Raw genomic sequence first — 19,594 nt, 5'->3', positions numbered from 1 at the left:
CTTTATGAAATGATTGCTTTCACTGCCAGCTTTTAAATGAAATATGGAAAGGGTTAGATCCTGGCTCCACCTATTCCAGTCACTCAGGGGCACTGCATACATCTGAGCTCCCCTGGATTGGCCCTGCCTTCCTACCAGGTACTCAATCTCTGCTTCAAGCTGCAACTTAGCATTTCTGCTACAGTAGAACAAACTCAACAGTGCAGATAAACATACTGACAGAGAGAAAATATGGATTGGAATTTGTGTGCAGAAGTTGATGTAGTATAACATGTAATGGCATCAGATAAGCAGACCTATATGAAAATTTAACTTCCACAGCATAGAATTAATTTCCACATCCTTAAGACTTACAACAAATATGAAGTAGTAAATTCTAAATTAAATATTTTTAGTATGACTTTTCCATTTGCAGTTATTGCCAAACTGGTTATCTGACCTAAGTACATCAGAAGAACTTGCCAATTTTGATACTTAGGCTCTCTCATTTAGTATTTACACCTCAAGTTGTAATGCATCTTTCAAAATCTGATAAAATTGTTCTCTATTATGTTAAACTAAGTGCTAAATTGTTACAGCAAGATGTGGATGGAATTTTGATCTCTCTGCTAACAGATTCAAACTGCCTGTAGTCCTAGATGGTACATGTAAATACCTAGCAATATCTTCTTCCCTCTGGTATTTTGTATTTATCTTACCTTTAATGCACCGTGCTTCTCATTAGCTCCAACAATCAAAATTTCTGCCATATCCTCAGCATGCTCAGATCGTGCGTGGACAAACAAAGCTCTGCCAGCTTCTGATACATTCTTCAGTGCAACTAAAGACCCGTCGTGTTCCACCTTAAAGTCTGGGTTAGAAACTTCGAAGTTCAATCTGTTATTCCCCTTGCAGTCATCAAACACCACTGAGGAAAAAAGGAAAGAAATAAAAAGAAAGATGAGAAAACGTAACTTTAAGTATCCACTTTGGAACACAGACTTCAAAGGTTTTTATGTTATTGGCTTATGTACAGATGTCATGGAGTAATGGCTCCAATCTAAAGGAATACTTTCAAACATTACATTTGCATGGCTATAATATTTCATAGACAATCTTATGAATATGCAGTTTCAGAAAGATGAAAAGATTTTAGCCATTCTAACCTGGAGAGGGAGGAGATAAACTACACACTTCAGACATGAATATTTTCTGATCACTCAAGCACAAAACACACACCTAATTCTACAAACTGGACAACAGCAATAGAGGCCTTGCTGTTCTCCTCATTCACTGTAACTGGTGAGATATAAAGGCTCTTCTGCTGCCCAAGTGGCTTCAGGCATCCAACATATTTTTCTTTAGTTTTGCTGTTGGCTGTTTGCAAAATATTCAATTTCACATTCTACTGCAGAAGTGTTACATAATTAAAATATATATATAGTATTTCTTATTATTCTTATTAAGCACCTGTAGAGTGATTCGTGAGCTGCACTACTGATATACCCAAGAAAAACTCTTATTTAAAAAACAGCTTTCAAAAACCCTGTTTCACTTTCCATGAAGTAAGTAAAATATTTATGAAAGCCAACAGAGAAAGAAAAAGTCCTTAAAACAAAGATGTGACACTTTGCCTCATGTTCCTTCTCTGAGCCCAGTAGAATCACTTTGCTCAAAACTCTGCAATAAACATTACTGTTGTAATTACTGCCATATGATTAAGAGGTCTTCATCACAAACTTAATTTCTAAGCAAACTTTTCCTGTTTTGACATCTGAATGACATATTTACTTGTGTGCTGCTTTTTTTTTTCCACCTAGACAATCTGTTCTATATTTCATACCTGTTCCTCAAGTTACTGTGCTGTAGAACTTTGCTTATCTGTATGCTCCTGCTATTTTGGTTTTACTTTTCTATTCCACTGCACCTTTAAAAGCTGCCTTACAGACAGGGAGACAGACTACAGATGACCAAAAACAACAGTTTTACTGAAAACAAAGCACTTCTAATAATTTTTTTAGGTTCACTGTGTGGATTATCTTGTTCTGTCTGATCGGTATTTTTAAAGGAAATAAAAAGTAAATCCTAGATTCTTTCACAGCTTGGCCAAACCCTGGATGTAAAACACAGACATTCTCATAGTGCATAGCCACACATTTGCCACTTCATTGAATTTTGCTGAAAGCAAGAGAGATTATAAATAAAATAAGAAACCAGAAGGATTTTGATGGAAGGTTCTTTGTTGGCAAGGCCTCCCCAGTGTTAAACCGCCCCTTGCAGCTGATGTCGATGATATGACAGGCATTTAACAGATTCTCTGTAATCTCCTAAAGCTATCAGCCCACTAAAAGACAAAATTTCCCTGTCACCACAAATGTGGGAAATTGAAATTCTCTATGCTAATCACTGTATAGATTACAGTCTTGATGAATTATGAGTGGATTCTCATTTAACTTATTCTTTTCCACCCTTTAAAAAACAATGGCACAGTGCCTTTGGAAGGTACCTTGTTCTACTGAATCAGCCTGTACTTCTCACAATCCAAAGCTGCCGGTGACCCAGTGGTCTATTAATAGCACTCAACTGGAAGATTTGGCATCTCTATTTGACAAATTCATCACGTCAAGAATAAGATGTCTCTCAGCAAAGCTTAAATAAAATAAAAGAAAGCCTAACAACTATGACAGAGTAACCATTTAAAAACAAATGTCAGAGTTCGGAGTGATAGTGCAGCCAAACAGCACAAGACACATTCAGAAAGCAGTCACTCTATTGCTTTCCTACAGGTGGGGCGAGGCTGCTGGGGGTGCACCTCACCCACCTTGCTGCTCAGTATCACCTTGAGGCGCTTGCATTGCTGCCATCTGCATATATACAAAGGCCACATGCAGAGCTGACCTACACAATTGTTAGAGGCAGTAGAATGTATATTTTATATTCACTTGGAGTTATGAATTTGGAACTGTCAGACCTTTTATATTTTATATTGGTCCTGCTTTATGAAACTGCACTTTTTCCAACAAAGAGCAGAAGCGAAGTTGCTTTAAAGTGAGAAACTTTTCTTACCATATCTCATCCAAAAGCACTGATGCTTTCAATTCCCAAGTCTACCACAGAAACAAAGGTATTTGACAAGGTTAGTAGCGAGGAGAAGGAAAGAAAATGAAAGGGTTATAAGAAATAGTGATATGTAGGAGAGAAATTAGAAGTGGATGGAAGGAGATGAAGCAATCATAAGGATAGAGAACACTAAAGATTATGTGGACCAGGGGCCAACAGAGATGAAGTCAAAGCAAACTGTTAAATTATTATGAGTTGAAAAGAAATGTAGCCTTAGATAAAATCTCTATTCTGAAGTGAGAGGGAAATGTGAACTTTATGAGAGTGATGATGCCTTCCGGATTGGGATTACCAGGAAACATCACAGGAGATCATATTGAATTCCATATAATTCTCACTATGCCACTTACCAGGAACATCTGCTTCCTTGAACTCATGTGGCTTCTGGGAACAAGCCAATGAGGTTACCCAAAATTGTACCAGTACCAGCTATGTGGCCTATTGAGCTAGTCCTGACACCAAACACATTTCCCTGCCCTGCCAGACACCCAAGTGGGTGCTACAGCTATCTTAAATTCCTACAGATTTTTTATACTCTTAAAGAGCAAAGCCTATTAAATAGAAGGTAAATGGGACTTTCAGTTTATATTCTGCTCTGAAGAAAACTTGCTTTGCACACAAAGCCTGTGTACAATGTAAAAGCTATGAAGAGTGATAGTGAAGTACTTACACCCTCCAAGATCCAGCAAGAAAAACGCAGTGAAATAATCAGTGTATCCTACTATACACTGTTCCTGCTAGGTGAGCTTTGATGCTGGAAAGAGCCTGGAATCTCTCCTAGGACTGATGGAAAACTGGGCATGGACTGAGATATTCTGAAACCAACATGAACGAGCACATGGAAGAAGAAAGGAAACATCTCAGAGAGTTCCACTGAGACAAAGTGTGATCTAAGTTGCTATTATATTTCTCTTTTCAGAAATAAAACATGCCATTACAAACAGTTGTCCTAATAAGAACTTTTCATATTAGTACTTAAACAGTGCCCAAATAACAAAACATAAAAATAGTTACCAAAGTCTATGTCAGTTTTTGCTCTAAGGATTCTGCTAAGGGGAGAGTGGAGACCAAACCATCCGGCAGTCTAACATGAAAATGTTGTCTACCAGTCTATAACATTTTGCAGCCTGACAACCATGCTGACATATATTTATGATATATTATGTTCATGATGTTCATGTACTTCTCACAGAGACTAGGTATGAGGAAAGCCATGGGACAGATGATTGACATTATTTATACTACCCAGCTGCAGTAAAACGGGTTGGATGAACAGTAACCTGTTGAGCAACCACATGCACTAAATCTTCCCACATCCTCTTACACACTCACTTGGTGTTAGAGCTTAAGAAGTTTAGCTAGACCATAGGCTCTCCAGAGCAAAAACCACTTTCTTTCTCTGCATCTGTAGAACACTTGAAAAAGAATTATTTATGGCTGGTGCTCCAGGTGCTGCAGAAGGGCAAAAAAATTAATAATAGGAGCTGTTCAGCTATAGTCATAAACTAGAACTTCGGAAATGCTGTAGCAGACGACTACAAAGTGACTGCGTCTCATTGTCAAGAACTCAATAGGCAATTAAAAGAACTCAATAGGCAATTAAAAGAAATGATCTAATGTTTATTTACATGAAGGCAGAATTCTTAATTTATTGATGCATATATGACTCTTCTGATGTTGCTAGTCATGCTCCAGCTGCCAAATGAACATCTTTATTGTGCTTAATATGCCATATGGTAAGAGACAGGCTCCAAAACTCCATACAAGCAAACTGAAAATACTGCCAAGCGTTTCCCAATGAAAAACAACATTCATGTCACTCATCTCTCTCTGTTCATTTCTCAGCCTCCTGTACCAGACTTCTACTGCTTCCAGTAAGAAAGTGCATGAGATGTTCAGAGTATGTTTGTCCTCTGTGGTCGCTGACTTTGAGTTTATCAGAATCAGGGCAACTACAAAAAGTATTCTTCTGGAAGACCACAAGTCCAGATTGTAATGGTGAGAAACCAATGCTGTGATTTGAAATGCTACCTTTAAAAGATCTCAGCTAGAAATTTCAAGTTCCCAATGTTCATCTTTCAGTACATGCCACACTGTTGTCATGATGTGCCACAGACATGAGGTTTCTGTACAACTGCAAAGGTTTTGAAGAGCACCATTTGAAAACACTGGAAGATTAACAGCTGGACCTCTCTTGTAAACTATGTATGAAGAAAAGACGCCAAAATAGATTTCTTATATCCAAATGCACATTAAGCTGATATATTTCTCTTTCAAAGTCTTATTTTTTTTTCTTTTTCTTTTTTTTTTTTTCAGAAGTTTAATTTAATTCTCAGAAGTTTAATTTGTTTTCAACAGAAATACAAAATCCATAATTTTCTTGCTGACAAAATCTCTACTGAGATACTTTGAATAATTAAATACACACATTTATCTATAAACACACAGAACTTACTCTGTATGTCTCTCTATATACGCACACAAATTTTTATGATAGCTAATGATGGCTAATAACAAAACAGCTCTTTAAGTGAGGAAATTTCACACTGAAAATACATACCAAACACAGATTCTTTATTACTATATCAATGAATGCTAGGATCCTTCTTGTAAATACAGTCTAGCCTTGTTCAAATCAGCGGGAGTTGTAGTATCAACATTATTTTATCCTACATCAGGTTTTTTAATCTATTTTAAGACATAACTTCAGATCAAATTGAAATGATGAGTCGTTTTGTACTACAGAAAGCTGTACATGAGAGAGGTCTGGAGAGGTGAGAAAAGTATGTTACAGCTGCACAAAGGCAAGTTAACTTTCCAGCCCAGCAGGGAACCTTCGTCTGTGCTGAAAAGTCTTCTCTGTTCAAAGATATTAGCAAAATACAAAACTTAGACAGAAACTATTAAACAGACAGTTGATCTTCATTAGCTACAAAGAGAAAAGTGATGGTTAAAGGAAATAGAAATGCTTCTGAGTGCTGGAGTATATAGAAACTCACAGACTGCCATGACCAAGGCTCTTACTGGCAATAAACAATGGCAGTGACAGAACGCAGCAGGCAAGCACAAGGGGGTTGGAAACTGGTCACCATGAGGCAGCAGCAGCAGCCCAGCATCAAGTAACAAAATGAGAAGTGTTATAAGCCTTCAAGAGATCAGTTAGCACGTCAGTGTGGATAGGCTGAAATATGCCTTAAACCAAAACATCTGGACAACCTAAATTCATCTAAGAATAGAAGAGGAAACTGTTACAATGGCTTACAACAGCTGAGAAACAAAATAAATCTTGTTTTTCAAGCCACCAATGCTACTGCCAATTAGGAGAAATGGCTTTTTTCCCTTCCTCTGAGATGCCTTCAAAATAACCTCTGGAACACAAGCTCTTTTAGGGAGCCCACAGCCTGTTTATTTATGCTGTTTTTCTTCAAGAATATCTGAATAGGAGAAGAAAAAAAAAGAACACGAAGAGAAAAAGTCAGTCCCACAACACTTTGAGGAACAAAGTAAATCCCAGAAACGATACGGTCAATTCCAACCTTTTGAAGGAAAATAACTTCTTAGAGTGTAAGGCAATTAGAACACATGCAGAGAGATGGAAAAAATCGTGCTGAAACACTGCTAGGAAGTGACTGCTTTCTCTCCACAACCAGGCTTTGGGAGCAAGCAACAGTACAGTTTCCTTCCAAGCTACAAAAACCCATCATGGAGAAGCTGCAAGTTTGCTTTAGAAAATTCCTCCACAGATTTATGTTCTACGAAGGCAGTTTCTCTGAACTGAATTCTAAGCTAAAAAGTAAAAGACAGAAGAAATTGTGTCCTGACCCGAGGAACAAATTGGGTGACCAATTCAATCTTACACTGGAAAGCAGAGCATATCAGTTTTTGGTGTCAGCCCTTATCTCTACTTTCTTATCTCTGGCACGTTTAGCAGTGACTTCCCACCACAATAATACTGATTTTTAATTGGAAAGTAAATAAGGAAAGAAAAAAAGAAACAAAGAACTGAGCAAAGATCAACATTTTGAAAGAGAAAAGCCTCAATTTTCTAATGTGAATTTAGATATTTCGTAACTAAAATTGTTCCAGAAATAATAAAATTGTGCCTTAGAAAAGCTGCAAGCAAGACTAAAAGATTTCTTCACATACACACACCAAAATCTTACTGAGTTTTATGAAAATTCTTTTTGCTGTTTTCTAATGATTCAATGTTAAATTCTGGTTATGTAACAGAATTTTTACAGAACGATCTCAAAAATCCATCAAACAGTGGTGGGCTATTATCTTCTATTGCATGCTTATGATTCTGTTCTATGTATCTTTATGTACCCTTTGGAATAAATTATAACGATGACTTATTTAGCATATAGATAGTCAAAAACTGTGGAGATACAAACAACAGTACAACATTCATCAGAATATTTTAAGGATTGCTGAACACACAAATGCACATCTATATTCAGCTTCTTTGGAAGAACAAGAACTAAACAACAGACTTGATCTTTGCACACATTTATAATGTCTATAAATACAAATTACCTAAACTGACAAACATCTCCATGCAATTTCTGTATGAAAACGAGATCTGAACATATTCCTGTTAAAATCTGCAAATTAGGCCAACAGTTCATCTAGAGGGCACTAGGATGTACCTATCTGCCCTTCAGAGAACATCCTTTCAACCGTATGCACTGCAGCTATCAATAGTAACAGGTTTTTTTTGGCACTGTAAAAATACATGAGAAGAATACAGCACAGATATTAGATAAGCTTCCCTCCAAGGGGTGGGATTTCACCCAATAAAAATGCAACATTTTAGATGGGAATAAACACATTGGTCCCTCCCCCATGTTACCTGGCCATCACCAACAGTCTTTGCAAAGCTGGAAAAATCATTAATGCTTTGAAGTTCTCTCATGCACTTCAACTGAGCCATAGGTGATAGCAGACTGCAGCTTTCCTCTTCCTTTATGTAATGGGTATTATGTGTGATTCCAGAATGAACAACTACCTTCCAACTGAAGAACAACAACAGCAATTCTCTGCTCCATCTGCGCTTACCTCCTGTTATATTAAGTGCTGCACTATGGTGTCTTTGCATATCTCATCCAGCTCTCCTCTCCTGTCTAGCACATCACACCACTACTCGGCTAGGTACTGGTATGGCATCAGGTACCCTGAACTAGAGGTGAACAAACCTGCCCATAACTAGAAGTTATGTTGGTTGGGAGTTCCATAAGTATTTTCACAGAGCACTATGTGATGAAAGTGGGTGTATCAACAACAAAGTGGAACATTCCTGCCTTTTTTTTTGCTAATACATGTCCCTGTTTCTCTTGCCTAATGCTTCCTCTTTTCTTCTTCCCAAACAGAAGGATCCCTCAATTGTATCTCAAGATCCTCAGCAAATTCCCTTCCAAAACATGATTCCATCAGCAGTCTTTGACTGCTTGAAGTTATGAGAAAATACAGAGAAAACGCCCATGACTGAAGGAATTCTGTGCCACCTCACATTGCATGGTATCTTCATATAGCCTTATGTTGCCTATTGTCTCATTTAGGGCAAAAATCTAATCAAGTGGAAGGAGCTGTTATGAGTCAACTGGAAGTTATCTCAACTTGTTTATTACAATGTAGGCATGCTATTGACTGATCGCTTAGGTCAGTGGCTGCATTATAAAGTCATGGTGCTACTACAGCTTCTGCTTTAAGCCCTGGAGGAAAATTACTTTTCCAGTAAAAATCTGACATTAGTGACTTCATTTGAAGAAAAAAATAAAAATCAAAACTTAAGATGTTATAACAATGTCATTGATGTTCTGAGCACAACACGTAGTTCAGTTTAAATGGAGTTGTAGTCCCTTTGGAAATGCAGGCTTAAAGTGATACTGTATTTGTGTAGCCACTCTCAAAGGAGCCATCACATCTACAGGGGAATATGACATTTCACTGTTAACAGAGTTGATTCTGAACAGTCGAAATGCGCCTGAATCCAGAAGGGATATGTAGAAAAGACTCTTTTAAACTTTGTTAGTTTCAATGAAAATGTTTCCCATCACAATGCAAATGATCCATATTTTTCCATTTCTGCAGACTAACATAACATTTTGCGAAGAATCCCAGGAGAACATATAATCAAATTAATTTTAGATTCTCACAACATTTTCACAGGCTGATTCCAAGACACAAGCAGACAGAATCAAACACATTCAAATGCATTCAATATGCTGCGGTTCTACAAATTACTGCAAGAAGTTTGTCAATGCAAAATTAATTGTATCCTAGAGCAGAGTAAGATAGAAGGTCTGAGTTCATACAGGACTTCCCAGTGGGATATAATGCGTTATTTCCCTTGAATCCTGGATGAATAAAACTTCAATAGACAGCATATTCCCAACCACGCATTTGCTTGGCTTCTCCACAAACACAGATCTGATCTTTGAGCAGCCAACCTAAATGCTACCCAAAACAAGTTGCTTGATATAAGTAATTTATTAAAAAGAAATCAGCTGAGGTCATACCCAGCAGAAGAAGCAGAGTCCCAGGAGATTTAACTATGTAAATAAATTGCTGCCGGCAGATGTCAAAAAGCAAACGAAAAGTAACAAGTGCAGGAAATAACTACAGCACCAAGCAGCACAAAAAGTACCTAATTTACACCAGCATGTTTTTAAAATGTCTCCAAAGCCACAAATTTATTTAGTAAAGATTTTCATTTAACTAGGCAATTAACTGCGAGTCCTGATGCTGCTTTTTCCTCTAAGTTCACAAATAAAACTGTTTGACTTGAAGGTCAGTTTGTTATAATTACAGTGATCTGTCATTTCTTAAAGTGACCTGTTTTAACTTCTTCCTCTCCTCTCCTTTTGTTTTTCTTTTCTTTTTTATATATTTTCATAGCACATGCTTTTCTCACTTTTTCTCTAAGACCGGTTTTCTATGAGCCTTAAGTTAATCACTTGAAATTCTGATCTACAATTAAATTAACAGAAGATTCAATAAATCATGCAGGTATTTACATTTGGCTGAAGTTTACACCCTAGCTAAGAAGCTTACTGAAGGTCAGAAATGAAATATCAGGTCTCCTTGGAGAATGACTGCTTATCTGCTCCTTTAGTAGGAAATAAGAATACCTTGGTGATTTGAGGATAAAGAAGAAATTACTGGTTTTCATCCTACAGTCAAGCTAACAGCCTCTCTCACTGTAGCAGTACAGTAAGACAAAGTCAAAGTGCAAGAGCTTTCCATGAAACAAGCTACCAACACAAAGTGCTCTTCATATATTACCCAGAGATACTTTCTGGAGGCGGCACTGACTCTATCTTCTCAACCTTGGCTCTTGGTTTCACCTTCTGTGTAAATTCTATCTAATCTATAATTCAACAGGGAGTTGCAGAGACTGCGTCCCAACATCAAGACTCGAGTCTTGAACTTCAAGACTAAATTCAACTCTCAATTCAAGACTAAGCAGCAAAATTATTGGTCCATACACTCTAGGAAACATTACAGAAACATAAATTCATGGACATCTCTACACAACTGCCCTTCTGGAATCATAATCATAATAAAAGTCTTTCTTGATGTGCAATAATGTTTTCTTTGAAAGCATCCTCAGGAATAAAGCGTTGAACTTGTGCCTCGTGCAACTGATTTCCAAATAGCACTCAATAGTAGGAGTTTGTTTCTGAAATAAGGAATGACACATCATTCGCAATACATAAGAGGAAAAAGAGTGAGTAATAAATCGACTGTGTAATATTTTCCTTTCAAAGTGGGTGGCGTAGGTTGCTGGCCTGTTTTCCCAGCTGCTGGATGAGTAATCCATACCTGGAAATGTTCATTAGATCACTGAACAGTTCGACATCCCCAATGATAAACCAAAACAAAGCTCCTCCTGTTTCTAGGGGTACACCGTTCACCTCCTTATCTTCTCCATCAATGATCCTGACTGAGATATTTCTCTCATTGCTTTTAAGTGAGTTCACTCCAGTGAGTTCTCTCAACTTTATTTTTCAATAGTTACCAGCAGAAATATTACTTTTCCATACCGCTCCAAAAAATACATAATAGACCTATGGTCCTTTGCAGCCATCAGTCTAAAAACTCTGTTACTGAAATAAAACCCTTCGTCAAAGTTTATGAATAACTTTGCCTTCAAAAATCTAAATTACATATAAGTTTGCAAAGTTATAAACTTTTCTTTTATTCATGCATTGACACAATTCCAACACAAAAACCATTCTATAAACCACAGAAAACCAACCTGCTAATTGCAGTCTGTAAAGTAAAAAACATCTATGGATTAAGCAGGAAAGCCACCTCTCAAAACTCTGCTGGATTTTAAACTTGCTCAATTTATCGTTATCTCTTTCAAACTATACCAGAGCTTGACTAACAGCTACAGAACCAAATAACCTTGGTTTGAATTTTGACTCTCATACTAAGATCAGACAAGTAGCACTGCTGAGAACAATGTAATTAAAATTGCAGCATGTAATCTTGCTCTACACAGTCATTCCCAGAACAGTTTCTATTCACATCAAACACAGGCTTTTATACTTTAAAGAAAGACAGTCTTTGGCATCTTGCATAAAGGAACTGACCTGAGGGAAAGTAAATTCTGTCAGTCAAGTTCATTTAAAGGAACCTGAAATTTGTTTACCTAGAAAAACCAAGGAAAGATCATCAGGCTACTGAGGTTTCTGCTTGTCTTTAATAATGGAGTAAAAGGAAAAAACGATAATAACAAATACAAATAACGTGTAAAAACTCAATAAAAATTATTTGATGAGCCAGGTGATATTGCTGTTTGTGTCTGCTTCTTCAAAGGGTGGTATTGCTACATGGAGGCTCACACTTACGGAAGTGGTACTGAATATGAAGCAAATGTCATTGAAGACATGTTAATCACTTAAGAAAATTCTACATTCCAAAGATATATTGAGCACTTCTCTCCTTTGGCTGCTTGCAGGTTTCCAAAGGTGAATATCTACTTTCATGGTGTTGCCAGCACACACACAGTTGGCATCAATGCAACCACATGCCAAGGTTGGAATTAATGTAGTAATGTAGTGTTTGATTCCAGTTCTTTTTGTCACCTTCAAAAGTATGGATCAGGCCAATAACCTACAGTTTCTGCAGAAAGCTGCAATTAATAAATAGAACTTTTCATTATTTTAAAGTCCATTGTCAACACACACACACACACACAAAAAAAAGAAAAAAAAAAAAAAGAGTGTAATGAACAGCTATCTGAGCCAGAATTCCAGGTATGAACACCCACAGTGGGGCAGTTTGAACAAAAGCATTATGCTAGAAATGAAAACAGAACATCTCTAGTGAAGAGATTAAGCAGAATGGAATACCTCTAGTGAGTAGTTTTCCTTATATTTCTTATCAGTGTCACACTTACTTTCATACATTGATCACACTGGAGACAGATAGACAGATCAGCCAAGATGCTAGCCATAGTACAGTAGTTACACTAGTGATGTGCTAATCAGTACACAACTGAAATGTTATTAACATGTTAAGTAGTGCCCTAGATTTAATAAATTGTACAGTTATTCTAAGACAATGTGAGCTCCATATAGCAAATGTAGCTGTCAATGCAACCAAAGTTGCCAGTCATATTCATATTATTTAATCTAATATTTAACATACTTTCTTTTTTTCCCAAGACAAATAGATGAGCAATGCACCATTTCTCATCTTCTCATAGGCCTGATATATTTGCAGTATACATTGCAAATACTCTGATGACTGCACTGGGAATTAATGATATAGATTTTCTCAACTTAGTAGCGCTAAAATGCAGAAATGTTAGCGTATCTGTTTGAATAACTGTCTCCTCTCCTTCACATTAGAAAAACTGTAATGATTACAATAGTTAGCGGGTTAAAAATGGTACGTCAATCTTTACTTTGCTTCTGGTTTTAAACTCCTTAAAAATCACTAAAAAATATGTGCCTTTTTCCAGCTCATGTTTTCTTCCAAAGTGTTATGCTCTTGTGACACAGTGAAGTGCCATCCTTCTAAACACTGATAGATCTCATTTGTGTTGCACTTTGCTCATGGCTACAACTGTGATAAACTGAGAATTCATTTAGTAAATATGATTTGCCAAAAGTTTTCTATTCACCCAGTGTAATGTATTTTTACCCATGGATCCTTAGCAACTTCATAGTATTTCTATCCGAGAACTGAGACATAAATAAAGAATTATGCCATATCAGACAGTGTGTATGAGACATTTACAGATTTAGGAACAGAAAGGTTATCAGAAATGCCTTCTCATAATCTAGCAACAAATATAATATCATCAGCTGCCCAGACTAGCACGCATCCAGCAAAAAACAAGTGAGTTAACTTCATAGTTTGAAGTTTAAATGACTACTACAGCTAATTAAACTTAGTTCAGTGCTTCTAGAGGCTGCATGTTTGCATTTTAGCACATGCTTTATTCTGGAATAAACAGTTGTAATTCACTCATCAACAGATGGGTCACATTCAAGAGCTGACAAATTCCAGGGAAATGAGAATACAGAAATGCCACACACTTTCTTACAGTTCCCAAGAAAATGAGGTTAAATAATGCATGTAAATACAATGCAAAGCAAAGAAGTACATACTGAGTGCCCTGCCGACTCCAATGCTGTGATCAAACTGTAGTGTCAACATGGTTTCCACAAAGCCACTTTGGTGATGATTCCAGTAACAAAGACTGGTTTTACAACACCACGCTTGTCTTAAACATTTCAAAGTAATGGATGTAATTACTCACTAGAATCACTTAACAATAGACTAGAACTTGCATCAATGAATATTAACTACAAATAAAATTAGTTTTCAAGTACCAAAGGCTTTGTGTATTCAGCCTGCTAGACAGCTTTCAATCTCCTCCCCAGACCCCAACTGTTTAGAATAAATATCCTATTATTATAAACTCCTTCTTTCTTGAAACTAATGAGATATTATGTTATGGACAATGCCTCCTATTGTATTTCAATGTAGAATGATATAGGTGCACTGTTAACATCATGCTTTTAAGTTGTTCATCTTCTATTATTTTAGGAATGTAAGCTCTTAATCATCACCTTCGAGACCTTTGTTTCCCAAACCTCATTATTAAAATTTTCCTTGCAAAGCTGAAGGCTAAACAAATCCAGATTTAGTGCAGCCCTGGTACGAGTTCATTAATGTTTTGAAGTTTTGCCAAAGAAGTCTAGAATGAGTACATTCTTCACTATGGAAGCTTTCACAGAAGACTAAATTATAGACAGCAAGCTGAATCCTGGACTGGCAAAAACACAAAGCTGCTGCTACCCATTTGCTACACATTGAACAGTCATCATAGATAAGTCCCAGCTCCAACAGAAGAGAATATTTCTCCGCAGAAGGAGTTGCAGTCCAACAGCACAGGCATAAAGAAATGTGGTGTAGCTGGCCAACCCTGACAACTGAATAAGAAATAGAATTCATACCCTCTACATTCACACGTCTTTGTCTCTGCAGACCAACCTTTTACCCTGATAGCATGCTCAGTCTCTAGGTTACTGTATTTGGCTCACATCTTGAGAACAAAGGAATGAGCAAGTGATGAGAATTAATTTGCTCAGTTCTTCAATGCAGTGTTTTTCCTACACTGATTTACACCTTACATGCCTTCCTTCCACCAACTCCTCTGCAGATATTACCTTTCCATAGAAGGCTCCTATACAGTTATACAACTCAACTTAGCTACTTTTCCAGAGATGTTACTAAGTCTAGATTCATCCTGTGGCTTTCCAAAACACCACAGTACTAAAATCTATTTAATTGTTGCACTCACTTGCTATTCCAGAAGGATACTCTGTATTTCCTTGTATTTCTCTGTTTTGTTGTGTTGTTTTGTTTGTTGTTGTTCCTGATATATATATTTTTATATATATATATTTTTTTCTTTCAAGTTACCTTTCTTTATAGCTGTGGAAAATAAACCCAGTCCATCCCAACTTAATACATGAGGAGCTCTAGACTCTAACTGAGAACTGCATGTGAGAGGTCACACTACCAGCCTATTTTAGGCCAATGCAAGAACTGATAAGTGATTTTCTGGGCCGCAGGGATCTGCCACCTGGCCATGGGTCTGTAGGATGCCACTCACACATAATGATCTGAATCAGCACAATTGGTGAAGCTTTGCACCCCAGAAGAATAGCAGACATTTTGACAGAACCATCAAAGTATGTCTGGGGAGAAACCCAGAACTTCAAGGTAGGCATCTGTAGAAAAGGCTTGAAATTAGCTATAACCTGATAGAGCCATTTGACAATAGTGCTGCCACTCTCAGAAAAAGCAAAGCCTTCCACAGGCATGTTGAATTTATTTCACTGTCTCCCTGTACAGAAGCAGCCAGTGTTTTATTCACACTGAAATGGATTTTGGCTACCAGTATTGAAAATTAATTTGTTCAAAACACACACTATGACCCACAGAAATCAGACACATCTATAGTAACTACCTGAGAAAGTTCATCTCAAGGGCAAGCACATATATAAAATATTGAAATGTTACACTGGGACGCTAAAACAGATACCTAGGATTAAATAATGATGTTTGAAATTCAGCATTACTAACTTGAGCCCTCCCAAATGTTGGATATGGGGGGAGTAACTAAACAGTAATATTTGGAAACAGGGCACCAAGTCATCATTAGGAATAAAATAAAATGGATTTGGACATATTTTTCTATTAACTCTCTCATTCACTGCCATGACAGCAAAGGATAGAGAACGCAAATGTGATGGTACTGGTTAGGGGGTTCATCAAAGCAGCTTCAAATGCCACGGTCCTATTCTAGTTCCCAGCTAGGCATTATTTATTTAACGTGGATCAATCTCTTCACAGGCAGACACAGCTGCTTCTCCAGTTGGCATAAGTGATACAACACTATTTTCAAATACCAAAGGAAAGTTGGGTCAAAAAGTTGTTGCCACAGGTCTGAAAGGTGCATTATGAAGAGTGACCCCAAGAAACTAATGCATAACAGTAATTAAGAGGTGACTTGGGAAGAGTATTTGAGTATTTAAAAACAAACAATGAGATTAAAGAGGTTTATAAGAAGTACAAAAGCATCAAAACTCCATTAAAAAAAACCTCATAGATAAACAATATCTATTTTTCAATGGACCTTCTATGCAGAAACAAATACTGGTGCTCTGTAAATTAATTTCTTGCTTATTAAAATAATTCCACATTCCCAAAGGCACAGAAGGGAATTATGGGTTTCTCTTTTCAGATATTACTTCCACCATAAATCTTAAAACTTTATACATAATTAATAAAAATCTAACGCAGTGTGTAGCTCACTATTATAGATATATATAAATTCTAACATTTCTCACTGCAGCTGCTGCATGTCAAATGAGATTTTTTCTATGTTCTTCCCATAAAACAGCCTACATTATAGATTCATATTTACTTTTTGCTTTTATTTATTTTTTAAATCCTCTGGCAAATACGGAAGTTTCTGCTACTCCTTTAGGGCAGCATTTACCTGAGAAGCAGGAATTTAAATGGAGCATTTTAAGAAGGTCCGAAAAAGACACTTCTTAGCAAACATCAGGGCAGAGCAAGTAATTCAGAGTAATCATTTATTTATTGGCTTTGCCATTTATTTTTCTATTCACCACAGATTGCTAAATTCTTATATGTAAATTATTCATGAATTTCTGCCAATGCTTCTTCCATTTAAATTACTATGAAAATGTAGTTGTGATTATTCAGATTTCAACATTGGCTCAATCCGTTTTTTGGAGCCCTGGTTCTGTTCCATGATTGGTTGCAACTTGCCAATTTGGAATACGTTTCAAGCATTACACTTGAGTACACAGCTCAAAATTTACTTTGTCAGGTCTATACTTGCAATTTGTGTTCTGAATATAATGTTTTCTGACATTTCCATACTGACAAAAGCTCTGGAGGAGACACCGCTATATCTTGCTTCAATGGACGTTTCAGTGTCATTATCTCAGTGATTTTCAGTGCCAAAGCCATTACCAAAATACATAAGAAGGAAAGAAGAGTTCTTAAACGCTCACCGCCTCTCTCTGTTTTCCACTGTTCTGAAGTTGTTGCTGGTGCCTGAGGCAGGAGGGCTCTTCCTACCAACCCCAGCTGGCTGCTATAAAGCTATCAGTGAGCCACATACCAGCACATCAGGGGGTAATACAACAGCTCACACCCCAAGAGTCCAAAAGAGAAAGAAAGGCACAACAGGGAACATTGCTTTCTAAACAGCAGGTCTAGGCCCTGGGCTTAGAGGTTGACTGCCTCCTCCCAGCAAGGGGTGCCCTGCTGTTTAACACATTAGCTCCAACACCCTGGCACTCCATGGGGCTGCCCCCAGCCAGCAGCCCATCTCCTCTAGCACCTGATGCAATGCACATATGCAGACTGAAGCCTGACCTGCTGCCACCACAGAACATCTCTGCCAGAAACACTTGGTGAAGCTTGAGAATAGAGATATCTCACCACCAACTTTTCAGTTCCCCCGTATAGTGGCGTTTTGCTGTTCTGGTTTATTTCCCCCAAGTTTTCTCCCAAGCACTTCACTGTGCCAGCTTCAAACTGAAGGAAAAAGTGAATGGAAGAAGTTGTTCTCCTCAACATTAGCGTTACTTAAAATGATCACAAATTAAACCCTTCCTTACTGAAACATTATTTTCCATCCATTGCTGCTCATGCAGGCAGATGACCCATCTATGACAGAACAGAGTCACATAAAACATTGCATGTTGCAAAATTCACCATTCTTTCAGACTTTCAGAAGTTTACTTTTTCCCATCCCTTTTTCCAAAAAGGTGTCTCGGAAGAGAAAAATTATAATTGAATCTCCCAGTGTTAGCAGTAATGCATTTTACATTAGAGAGCCCGATCTTGCTTCACAAGGTTGAACAATGTTTGCAAGCCAGTAAAGCTACACTGCTTACTGTAATACATTCCTTTCTTCAAAACAGTAAGCTCCAGTGGTGATAGAGAAGGCACTCAATTGAAAAGATCCAAATAGGAAAGTATCATCATGTGAAATAAGGATAGATTATGCACTGTGCACAGACTGCTTATTTCAGGAATGAAGTGCGCGTAAGAAATGCACCTTTAAAGTGATACTGGTAAAACACTGTCAAAAAATAGTACTAGAATTGAAAGTTAAACTGATTTAATCTAAAAATACAGCCTAAAATTATATTAATTGTAAGAGTGATTCATAAACAAAGCATTTAATAAGAGGATGTATTTAGTATATAGGGTTTTCTCTGATGTCCTGGGCAGCACATCAAAGAAGGAAGACAGCACACTCATTCTCTAGAGATGATTCTCAAGAAATCTTCCTGGCACAGAAAAGGGACCCATAAAAACTGCATTGGGGACACATCTTGCCTCTCCTCTCAGCAGAACAAATGTGTGGAGGCAGGTCCTGTTCATTGCCTTCAATGAAGATATGATCAAATTGTAGCTGTCTGATAACTGCTGGGGAATTAGTCATCTCTCTTCAGACACATCCATGGGAACATGGGGTGCTGTTCAGGGAGCTGCAAAGCCAGGCAGCTTTCTGGGACCTCATGGAGTCGGTGGAGATTACCAGAACATTGCGTCCTGATTTGCAGTGGAAAGAAGGTTTGAAGTCACAGCAAATCAAGGCAAAACAGAGGAAGAAACGCGCATTTCATACAACTTTTTTTAGCAGCACCAAGCTTCTCTTTTTATTCATTCTTTAAAGGAGTATTTCAACTGCATTTGAAGGATGAACCTGAATATGTTGCAGCCCATATAATATATAGAGGAGCAGAAGTAAATCGGTTAAGTTAAAAAATAAACAACAACCAAACCACAACTAGGTGGTGCACTGCAAAAATCAGTGCAAGCCACTGATGCCGCAGAAAATTGATTTTCCCACAGGTTCTGCAGCTTTGCACTGCCTTTTGAAGTACAGAAGCTAGATATATTTTGCTACCTACATTTCTCTGAACTACAGCCCATAACGGTTTTACATTTTGCTGAACATTTTCCAGCTGATTAATGTTATGTTTACCATACTATAAATATAGGATGATGCCGCCTTCTCAAAGTGACTCCACTTTTCTCCTCTGTTTTTGAGAACTGTTTATCTTCTGTGTGTTTTTATATAAATGATGTAAACTTAAAACTAAAAATAAATCTTCACATTATGTTTCACATACAGATTTTCCTTTCTATAATGAGTGGTACCAAAATAGCTGTAATCATCCTATGTACAAACACAACTTAGATATTAACCAAATAACGCATGCTGTAGCTTTTAATACATTAGCTAGTTATTCAACAAAGCTGAAAATTATAGTATCATATAATCAGAAGACATAAGAGCTTTTTAAGTGGAGTTTGAAATTTAGCTTCTCAAGTCCTTTCTAGGAAAATCCTGTTCTGCTGTCATCACTGATATAAAAACAGCCTTGTTTGCTTCAGAGGGGAGATTCAG

At 37.3% G+C, this 19,594-nt stretch overlaps 1 protein-coding gene across 2 annotated transcripts in view; it reads right to left on the bottom strand.

Moving 5' to 3' along the window:
- The window catches only part of CDH13 (cadherin 13), a 386,189-nt gene that overhangs the window by 241,621 nt on the left and 124,974 nt on the right, over positions 1-19,594 (bottom strand). For both annotated transcript variants that reach the window (XM_015874146.2, XM_015874147.2), the window contains exon 3: positions 699-907. In XM_015874146.2, coding sequence (XP_015729632.1) covers positions 699-907 — 209 coding nt within the window. The remainder of the gene's footprint in view (positions 1-698; positions 908-19,594) is intronic.

The sequence above is a fragment of the Coturnix japonica genome, chromosome 11 (genome assembly GCF_001577835.2).
Source record: "Coturnix japonica isolate 7356 chromosome 11, Coturnix japonica 2.1, whole genome shotgun sequence".
NCBI classification, from domain to species: Eukaryota; Metazoa; Chordata; class Aves; order Galliformes; family Phasianidae; genus Coturnix; species Coturnix japonica.
This window is presented reverse-complemented; position numbering and strand designations above follow the sequence as displayed.